This window comes from Octodon degus, unplaced genomic scaffold (assembly GCF_000260255.1).
Source record: "Octodon degus isolate 3935 unplaced genomic scaffold, OctDeg1.0 scaffold00029, whole genome shotgun sequence".
NCBI lineage: Eukaryota > Metazoa > Chordata > Mammalia > Rodentia > Octodontidae > Octodon > Octodon degus.
The window spans coordinates 3981172-3992285 of NW_004524605.1; the positions used below are offsets into that span (position 1 = coordinate 3981172).

Sequence of the window (11114 nt, forward strand, 5' to 3'; positions counted from 1 at the left end):
CTGGTCTCTGAGCTGTTACACTGCAGCGGTAACTGCCAAGTGCGCTTCTCGGACGCCCCTACCAGCTGCCTTCCTGGCAGGCTCCGCTGACAAAAGCCACCGGGAGGGATGTGAGGGGCAACGACACCAAGGCCCCGAGATGCAGGGACTATTACTGTAGCAGAGGTTTACCTTCTCATAATAAAGTGCACATTGAAAAGTGACAAAGGGAGACTCACCTATTAAGAATCCACCTTTTCACTCCAGGTACATACCCTAAAGAAATGTGTTAGTGCACATGAGAAATCCTGCTGTGTAAAAGTGCTTATCACAGCCACTAACCATAACATACGAAGATTGAAACCAATTCAAAAGGCTATCCACAGTGTACTGATTGCATTATTTTACTTATACATAAACAAAACTACACAAACCATTAAAATCAAACTACCCTGGGTTGGGGAGGTAGCTCGGTGGGCTAAGTGCCTGCTTGGTAAGCCCAAGGACCTGGGTTCAATCCCCAGTACCGCATGCTGTGCCAGACCCAGAACCCTGGCCACGCTGTGCCACCCCCGAAACCCAGTGTGATGGAGCACGCCTGGAATGCCAGCGCTGGGGAGGCTGAGACAGGAGGACCACTAGGAGTCAAGGCTGCATAGCAAGACCCTGTACCAAATAAATAAATAAAAGATTAAAATCACACTACACAACAATATGATTGATCTTTTTCTTTGGGGAGGGAACAGTACCAGGGATAAGCCCAGTGCGATCACACTGGTCTACAGCCCCAGCCCTTTTCTATTTTTCAATGTGATATAGTTTTACTAATTTGCTAAATCGCCCAGGTGGGGCTTAGCCTTACAAGCCTCTTGCCTCAGCCTCCCAGAGTGCTGGGATTATAGATGTACACAATCAAGCCTATCTAGAAATTTTTTTTATCTAATTTTACTTTTCATATGTTTCAGTCTTGAAAATATTTATATTCATGAATGCACATACTGCCAAAAAAGTGACGATGTGAATAAATGTAAATGTGAAGCAAAGGATATTTTTCTCTGGCAAGACAGGTCTTATAGAAGTCTAGTCAAAGTTAGGCATGGTCACAAATGCCTGTAATCTGGGAAGCTGAGGCAGAAGGTTCACAAGTTCAAGTTCAGATTGGGAAATTTAGCAAGTTGACAAGCTACTGTTAAAAAAAAGAGTGGGAGGTTGATCCCCAGTCCTGCATGCTGTGCTGGCCCCATCCCTGGGGTGCACTGGGCCAGCAACCAAGTCCAGGCGTGGTGGCACACGCCTGTAATCCCCGCACTGGAGACGCTGAAAACAGGAGGATCACTACAAGTCCAAGCTGCGCAGTGACACCCTGCACCAAATACATAAAATGAAAACAAACAAACAAAGGCTGGGATATAGCTCACTGGGCTCTGGGTCAATCCTCAGTATCATTTTAAAAAAAAAAAAAAAAAGGCTAGGGAAGACACAAATTTTTCAGGCTGGCCGTCTGACCGGAGCTGAACCCAATTCCAAACATAATAAGCAACCACAGTGTTAACGACGGGCATGTGCACAAAAAGCTAGACACATTTTTGTACTTTCCATGCCACTAAAAACCTATTTTATTTTACATATTTAGGCCATATATAACATATTACAAGATAGTTCATATGGATAAGTAAGAAAGTCCTTTATTTTTATATTTTAACTTACTAAATTATTTCATGAAGTAAGACAAGTCTAAGTTTAATAATTCATTAAGAAGATGAAATGAGGGGCTGGGGAGACGGCTCAATGGAATAAATGCTTCCCTGGCAAGCGCAAGGGCCTGAGTTCAATCCCTGGTTCCACCAAAAAAAAAAAAAAAAAGATGAACCGTCTGCTAATACCCACGCATACCTGTCCTCACGGCACACGTGTACAGACTGCACGATTCCACTCCCCATAACTGCAGCTTACCCATCAAGGTAAACAACACATGCACAACAGGAGTGTGACTTTGATCGCACCGCGAGTGGTGGTGGAGGAGGCGGAGCCAGCACGTGCTGCACTGTCCCTTACACAACACGACCCTGCTGCCCACCAAGTCCACGCTGGGTACCACTCAAGAGCATCATGAAACTACTGCTAACACTCACATAATAAGGTTCAAAGTTTCCTCATCGTGGGCTGCACGCTGGTGCAGTCTAGACAAGCCCGCGTGATGTATGCTCTATGCGCCATAAACAATTCAGTGTACAGATCTCAAATTTTAAGAATTTCCCAACAATAGCAGCATCACAATCATGACCATTCATGCGCTCCACATTCTCAGGGAGACAAGAAGACCTTGTTTACCCCAGTTTCCAGGACACTGAAGCTTTGGAGGGCTAAAAGCAGGTCTAGGGCCAGCCAGATAGCTCAGTAGATCAAAGAGCCTGCGCAGGCAGACGCAGGGACTGGGGTTTGATCCCTGCCCCCGGAGCGCCCTGAGACAGCAACTGAAATGGGGCATGGTGGGGCACACCTGTAATCCCAGTACTTGGGAGGCTAAAAACAGGAGAATCACTATGAATCCAATCTCTGTAGTGAGACCCTGCAGACCCTGTACTGGGCTTTATTTATTTATATATATTTTTAATGGTACCAGGGATCAAACTCAGGACCTTGCACCTGCCAGGCAAGCACTTATTCCACTGAGCTATCTCCCCAGACACTTGACGCTGTACTAAATACATAAAAAAAAAAAAATTTTTTTTTTTAAAAAAAAAAGCAGGTCTAGAACCCAACACTAGAGTTCCACCACTAACGCACTCCCAGGCACACAGACTGCTGAATGCAGCAAAAGCTCTCAGGTCTTTAAAAAAAAAATACTCCAAATAAGGTTCTTTAAGGCTTCTGGCAAGGACATTTTATTTTCTAGTTAAGCCACAACTTACAGAAATGCCATAGAAACAAACATGTAAACAGGTCTGAGAACTTTGGTTCACTGAAACATCGCTCACCTACAACGTCTGAGGTACAGAGCACCTTCCGGGGTGCAGGACAGCCTGGCTCTGCTGCAGCCACTCCGACGCTATCCTGGAGCCAGGGGTGACACAAGCTGACGAAGAGGCTAGGACCCGGGACACACTGGACCAGCCCAGCATCCTCTCTCCCACTCCAGACAAACACTGACTCCTCCAAAACCCTGCCTGACAGGAGCTGGCACACAGCAAGGTGTCTGTCGTGCTGAGCCTGATGATGACCTGAGGTAGGGGCCAGGAAGGGGAAGGGCCGCGAAGGACATCAGTCAACTTCCGTTGATCCGCAAGGTCTCAAGAACTCCTGTCCTCGCTCGTGGAACCACTTATTGGAGACTGTGAACAGAAAGCAAGTGTGTCACCACCCTGCGGTCTGCTGAGCAAAAAGCAGTGACTGCGCCACTGTGACCCCTGCTCTGTGCTTTGGGAAACAGGCTTGACACAGACGCGGGCTTCAAGCTGCTTCTGGGCTCCTCAGAAGACACCTGATGGGACAGGTCAGCGTTCAAAATCCTATGAGGGACACGATGCACAGGGACACATAAGCCACATGGGAACAGAGCCCGGGGCTTTGAACCACGTGAGGGAGGCAGCAGCCTTGGACCTAGACTATGAAGCCAGACCCATGTTATCTTGGGAAGAAGGACACACGAGGATGCTGTCACACCAAGGGATGCGGAAGGTAGGACCAGGGTGGGGAAGTCATCAGGGCAGGGACTGCTCTGACCAGGAAGCCTGACGTAACTGGAGGATAAAGACAGAGTGGAGGGGCGGGAAGCCTGCGGGCGCCAGCCTTGCAGCACTGGGCCCTGTGGGCCAAGGGGACGCAACCTACAGAGAAAAGCAGTGCGGGTGTAGCGGGTCACCTAAGGCGGGCCCCAAACACGCGTGCAACGGGACAGTCTCGGAACACAGGATTTCTCCCAGTGGACACAAAATCATTTTCTTGCACTTCTGAAGGCACACCGACTTCAAAGTACGCATGCATTTAGCACCGAGCGAAATGTCTACAAGGCTTTAGCAGCACATGCTGCTAGGTAACAGTTTAGCTGAGCTTAATGAGGAGGGTTTACATCATTGTCACTCAAATGCTGAGCCAGCTGGCTGATACTCAGATGTCCTTCATGTACAACTGCTCTCCCTGTCAGATCAGCCACCTCCTCAGCTTCCTCATCTGCTTAATTTCTGTAACTCCATCACTATGGTCCCCCAAACAACAAGGCTTATGCACTGGTATGGTGACTCCCTGCCACATCCTAGGTCTACCCTCAGGTGGCTCACCACTGGTGCCACCCTCCAGCCTCATCTCTTGGTCCCTTCTGGGTAACAAGGGCACTCAGCACCTCACCTACTGTAGCCTGTGCCTCGCCCCACAGGGATCCTGCCTGCCTGGGAGCGCCCTTCCCCTCAGCACTTGTAGCCCTGCCCTCTGCTCCCTCAGAACCCATGCCACATCCTGCTCCTCTGCAAGCCTCCCTGGACATACGCGGCTGTCCGGAGCATCTTCAGCTCCCTGGGCACGGCTGAGAATCCCAGCCAGCTGTCTTGGCGGAAGCAGCTAAGAGGCCTGGACGGAGGATCGGTTAGCAGGAAAGACCCTTAGAAGGGAGACAGTCGTGGCAATGTGCAAACTTGGCAGCAGCTGTCGACCAGCTCTGGGTCTAAAGCCAACCATCGGAAGAATCCAGGCTGAGACCACCATAGCCAGCACCACCCCCAGGCCACTCACCCCACTTGCAGCCCACGAGCACGGGGCAAGCCGCATGCCTTGTTCGGTAATCACCTTCTCCACTCCGCAAAAGGTTGTACCAAAATACGGCCGTGCCCTGGGAAGAGACAGCCTGTCAGAACACATCCTTTGAGATGTGGCTCAGAGACCAGACCTCAGGCACCGAGGCACTCTGCCCACAGCAGAAATTGCTCACTTTCCTGTGGACAGCGAACAGGCTGTGGGACTCTACTGGCAGCATCTTCCCAGAAAGCACTTCCCTTCACCATTGCTCAGAGGTTTAGAAATCCACCCACCCCTGAAGGGACTTCCCCCCTCCTCCCCAGGGAGAGCTGGAACACAAATCCACAGCGTGTGGAGGAAGGGGCGCACATGCCCGTGACAGCCAAGGCAATGGGGCCACAGGACACGACAAGATCCAAGCCCTGTTCTGACATCCAACCATAAAACTCAGAACATACCTTCTTGGGCCAAAGCGCAGCTCCCAGATCAGGGAAGACAGTAGCTCCACCAGCTTCTACGTCACTCATCTGGGAATATACAAGGCACAGAGCTTGGCCCCTCTAACCAAGGGTCTCAGGCCAACCAAGCCCCGAGGGCTGTGACAAGTGTGCAGATGGTCACCCTTGGAGCACGAGAGCTCTGCTCCATGTCCAGCCCTCCAGACAAGAAAGGCTCCTCTCACACCCTGCCTGGTCCATGTGGCATGGTAGGACAGTTTCCATGTCTAGGGCTTTCAGAGCTGAGGCCCACAGGAGACTCACAGAGGTGCTCTCTTTGCAAGAAACCACCTGAGCCAGTGCTCGGGAAAGGAGTCCTCTGGCCCTGGCCTCATGGTCCCTCTCCAGCCTGGACCTTGCCTAAGCTACCATGCCCGGCAAACTGCCCTGACCAGGAGCTTTCTGGGCATCCTCTCCTCCGGCCCCCAAGTGAGCTGTTTTCTGGCTCTAGCAGCTCACTGCTTTGTCAAACCCTCACTTTTCAAATGGCCATACTCCCAAGCTGCTATACACATTCAATGCCATCCCAATCAAAATACCATCAGTGTACCTCACAGAACTAGAGAAAACACCCCTAAAATTCATCTGGAACCAGAAGAGACCTAGAAAAGCAAAACAAAAAACCCCTCTGGGCAACTGGGCAAGGCAGGGCACATGACAATGCCTGACTTGAAATTATACTACAGAGCTACCGTGAGAGAGACAGCACAGTCCTGGGGAGGAAAAACCAGAATTGAGATCAACGGGACAGACTGGAAGATGCGGAAACAACTCCACACACACTCGGCCACCTTGTCTTTGTCAAGAAGCCTGGTACCTTCACTGGAAGAAAGACGGCCTCTCTAATAAATAGTGCCAGAAAAACTGGCTCTCCACATGCCAAAGACTAAAATTAGACCCTTGTCTATCACCATGCACTCGAAAATACTAGAAAGAATCAACAACTGGGCTTTCATCTTACTAAAAACCTTTTGCATAGCAAAAGAAATCACCAACAGAGTAAAGGGACAAGCCACAGAGTGGGAAAATTATTTTGCCAGCTATTCCTCAGATAAAAGAGTAATATCTACAAGATAGTTAAGAAACTAAAAAAAACAGATTCCCCCCATTTAAAGACCCCATGCAAAAATGGGCATCTGAGAGGAACACACTCTTCTCAGATGAAGAAGTACAAACTACAAATAAATATGTGAAAAAAATGTTCAACATCACTAGCCACTCAAGAGATGCAAACTGAAGCAACACTGAGATTCCATTTCACCCCAGAGAGAATGGCTGTCATCAAGAAATCAACCAACAACAAATGCCGGAGAGGCTGTGGGGAAAAGGAGTGCTTCTCCACTGTTGGTGGGAGTGCAGGCTGGTGAAGCCACTACGGAAGTAAGTGTGGAGCGTCCTCACGAAACTGGGAGTACAGGCCACATTTGACCCAGCTCTTTCCCTTCTTGGTATCTTCCTGAAAGAATTAAAAGTGTCACACCATAATGATAGATATAGGGACTCTTAATAGCTAAATCTTGGAAACAGCCCAAATGCTCATCAAAGAATGAACAGATAAAGACAGGGGTTTCAAGGACAAACTTGAGACATTTCTAGGGAAATGGGTGCAACTTGCGATCACACTAAGTGAAATAAATCAAACACACATAAATAAATACCACATTATCTCACCAGTGTGAGAAACTGAAAAGTGTAAGAAAGAACCAAAATATATTATAGATACTGTGAAATAGGAAGAAATGGTCCAAATGGGAAGGGGAACTAGAGGGAGAAAGGGGAAAGAAAAAAAAAAAACATGAAAAAGTGGAAACAAATCTTTGTAAATAAGCAGGGGAAGAGGGGCTGGAGGGAAGGGGGTAACAAGAAAAAAGATTAATCACGATGCATCATGTATAGGTACAAATTCCCTATGATGAATGGGATCATTAGGTATCTGTAAATGTACCAGTGAAGTTAATTTAAAAAAAAATCCTCACTTGCCTAGAAAAGCCCTGTGAGGGTGCGCAGGTCCCAGGGGGCTTTCCCTGCCCCTGCCCACAGGATCCACACCAGCCACTCTCGCCTCTCGCCTCACCTGGCTCTCACCTCCAGCTATTGCCTCTCTGTAAGCAAAGCTGGAGCTAAAAACATTTCCCGGGACACACACCAGGCTGGCTGGAGGGCGCAGCAGGCACGTGGCAGATGAGGAAGGCGAAAAGCCCCTGCGACACACATGGCCACCAGCCATTCCACCAGCTGACTTCTACTCAGCCCACAAAGGAGGCCTTCTGTGGACCCCACACCTAGGCACAGGCTCCCCAGGCCCATCTCCATGGTAACTACACACCCATCTCTCCTCTCACGTGAGCCTCCCTTAGACTTCAAGTGCTGCAAGCGAGGACGCACACGTCCTGCTCACCGTGTCCACAGTGCGGTCCCCATGAAAACCCCGTAATGGAACCATAAAAGGAACACAGACTTCCGCTGCAGGTTCCCAACAGCCTCAGAGGTGTCCCTGTAGAGCAGGCTCTCCCAGCAGGTGAAAAGGAAACCGGTCCCCACGTGAAAGGGGAAGGCGACGGCCTTCCGAGGGAGTGCAGGCAGCAGCTGGAAGGCAGGCCCCAGCCTCTGGGAAACCGAGGCAGCTTTTACCTAACAGCACCTCGTGACTGCCTCTTCATGCTGCCACCAAGGAGCCACCCCAAGAGCCCAGGGTAGCGCTGGGTCCACCAAGAGCGTGGCAGAACATGCTACAACGAGGTGGTGCTAAGGGGAATGAGCCAGTCACAAGAGGAATACTCTTGACTATGCAGGAGAGGCATTGTGGTGCGAGCCGAAATCACAGGGACAGACCGAGCCCGCTGGCTGGGAGGGAAGCTAGACAGCCTGGAAGCTGACAGCCTAACAGGACCAGAGTTTCTGTTCTACGAGATGAGCAGAGCCACGGTGATGGACGGGGGGGGATGGTTACATTCATGTAACGCATATATGTGACGCTGCTGAAGTGCACTCTAGAGTGGTCAAGGTGGCAAAGTTTATGTGCATGTTTGAACATTGAAAACAAGAGGCCAGGGATCGTCTCAGTGGGAAGGTGGACAGAGTGCTACCCAGAGAGGAACACGTGCCAGCTCTACTCTGCCGAAAGTGCTGAGGGACAGAGGACCCGTTCATTACGCAGCCGCTGCGGTCACCCACCCCGGCAGGTGGGAAAGGAGCGCCCTGGCCCGCAGTCCCCGAGGGGCCCGTTAGCTGCACACCTCATACTCACGTAGTTTAAGAATGTGGCCAAACGATTCCCAGTCCCTAAACGCTTGAAAGCATCTCGCTCATGGCTCTATAAAATTAAGTGAGAGGGAAGAAGTGGGCCTGGACCCGATACTCACGTAGTTAAGAAACGTCGCTAACCTATTCCCTTCCGTTTTGAGGCCGCTGTCAAAAGGTCGCTGCAACAGACAACAACTTTCACCCAGGTTTGCAACCATCCTGCCCACCACCCAGAGGACTGGGGCCTACAGGGTCAGGGGGAGCCAGGGAGTGTGCGCTCCCAGGCAGCCTTGGCTGTGTACCCCGGGCACGGAGCTGCCTGCAGCCTGGCAAAGGGCAGGAGCACAGGAAACACTGCCATGAAGACCTGGGAGGTCCTGTGCTCTGGGATCTGGGCAAAGAGACCCGCATCACTTAGGGCAGAGGCCATAGTCAGGTTCACCAGGCTCCCAGGCCCTGCGGTCCAGACGGTCAGACGCAGGATTCACCAGTAACAAAGGGCTCCCCTAGTGAGGCAGGAGGGCAGGGCGGAGGGTGTGGCAGCAGAGGTGCTCCCAGGAGAGCCGGCCCTCTGGAGTGGGTCACAAGGGCCCTCGGAGTGAGCCTGTGAGTTGTTCCTTACCCTGGAGAAGTCGAAGTGCGGCTCGTACTGTCCTCCCATTCCGTAATTTGCGACCTGGTGAGGAACAGCGCGGACCAGGTCAGTAGCACAAAGGGCCCGCCCACGGCAGCCTGCCCACCTGAGGCACTGTCTCCCTGGTCCTGCAGATGAGCGGAGCTCCAGAGCAGCCCTCTGCAGTGCATGTAACCATACCCGCTGGCACAGGCAGCTCAGGGGCAGCAAGCAACTCCACAGCCGCATCCGGGAGGAAGGTGGCAGCACAGCTGCGCCCTCCGAGCACACAACGTGTGCCTGTCCTTAGACTGGCGGCAAGGGAAACTGTCCCTCTTCTTCGCCCCCTCCTTCTGTTTCCCTTACTACTTTGAGACACTCTCACTACACAGCAAGAGTGGGCTGGAACTCACAGTCCCTCCTCGGCCTCCCCAGTGCTGCGAGCACAGGCGCGCACCACCACACCCCGCTGAGGCCCTGCCGGGGCAAGCCCTGGCCCGAGCCCTATTTGGGAGATGATGAGAAGGTGGTCCTGATGGAGACCCACAAGAACGTCAGGACTCGGGGCTGGGGAGATAGCTTAGTAGAATAAGTGCTTGTCCGGCAAGCGCAAGGGCCTGAGTTCAATCCCCAGTTCCACACACACACACACACACACACACACACACACACAAAAGAACGTCAGGACTTACATTCCTGTTTTGGGTTCTTGAGGCAGGACCCTACGATGCTGTCCAGGCTAGACTTGAACTCACAGGGCCACAACATGGTTCTGCCTCAGCCTACCCCTACCAAGTGATGGAACTACAAGCACCACCACACTGGACTTGAGAATGTTCCTTGTAAATACTGCTTTTGCATCTACTCAGCATCCAGTACTGCTCCTGACGCTGTCTCCCAGCATCTGCTTAGAGTCAGGCTGAGTGGGGCAAGCACAGCCCACCCTCCCCTCCTGCAGGATCCACTGCATGGAGCACTTCTGCATCCAAGAAAAACAGCAGAGGAAGGATGGCCAGCCACTGTGTGGCCAAGAAATGCTACACCGCCTTGCTATCCCATGGAGAGCCTCGACCTGCAGCAGGTAGCAGCTCTGGCTGGAAACTGTAAGTGCCTCTGGGAGACCTCACAGCACAAGGCCCTGCGCTAGATCACAATGGTTACTTGGCTACAACAGGCACACTGAGAGACAAGGCTTAAGAGAAAGGGCAGGATGGGACACAGAAGCCAGAGGACCAAGGGGCACCACCAGGGTCTAAGGAGGAACTGTGTGTCTTGCCAGAGCCCGAGAGACCTTCGGGGCTCAGCTATTGGTTTTCTGTACGTCCTCTGCGGCGATCCCAGTGGTCAGGTAAAAGATCTTAACAACTGGCAAAAATGGACACCTTTAATTGTGGGAAAAAAGGAACAGCGAATCCACAAGAGAGGAAATCTCTTGTTGCAGCACAAGTATGTGCCAAATATGAGGAAACAGAAAGTTGGACATTATTATCTTCAGTGTCTACAAAAATAAAATTTTGATACAAAAATCAGTAGGTGAAAAATACGCTATCAGCTCGGCTGCGTCAGCCCGCCAGAGTCCCGCACTGAAAGCACCTGAGTTCCTGCCAACAGGACAGGTGGGCGGGGCAGCAGGTAGCTGTCAGGCTGGGGACAATGCCAGCGAGGGCAGGTCACAAAGTCCTGCTAGAAATGCATCTCAAAGACATCTGTCCTAGCCTAGAACCTAAGAACACTTTAGGAGGCCCGTGACTGGTGGAAGCTCGGCCTCTGCTTGTGGCCGCGGCGTCAGAGTATGCGATGCTGCAGCACTTCCACTTGCTGGAGACGGGGCTCACACTTCCAGATCCTCAGTAGGGGAGAAGCTGGCTGCTAGAGCCGGCGCATCTTTCAACAGTGCTGAAGCCGCTGCACTGAACCTCCTTAATAATGTCCCCAATCCGCGCACAAGCCATGGGACCTGGTTTTACGGCAACCAGACTCATCAGCCTCGCATTCCCAAAGCCCCAGACCCACACCTTTAACAATAAGCAACTGTACATCAAAACTGATTCCCA

The 11114-nt window shown here is 51.5% G+C and overlaps 1 protein-coding gene across 1 annotated transcript in view; it reads right to left on the bottom strand.

Annotated features, from left to right (window-relative positions):
* Window positions 1-2807: 2807 nt before the first annotated feature.
* Window positions 2808-11114, bottom strand: part of P4ha2 (prolyl 4-hydroxylase subunit alpha 2) — a 33127-nt gene continuing 24820 nt past the window's right edge. The window contains exons 11-15 of the mRNA XM_012514303.2: window positions 9070-9123; window positions 8567-8626; window positions 5166-5234; window positions 4705-4801; window positions 2808-3311 (exon numbers count right to left, since the gene is read on the bottom strand). Of these exons, the coding sequence (XP_012369757.1) occupies window positions 3241-3311; window positions 4705-4801; window positions 5166-5234; window positions 8567-8626; window positions 9070-9123 (351 nt within the window). The 3' untranslated portion in view covers window positions 2808-3240. The remainder of the gene's footprint in view (window positions 3312-4704; window positions 4802-5165; window positions 5235-8566; window positions 8627-9069; window positions 9124-11114) is intronic.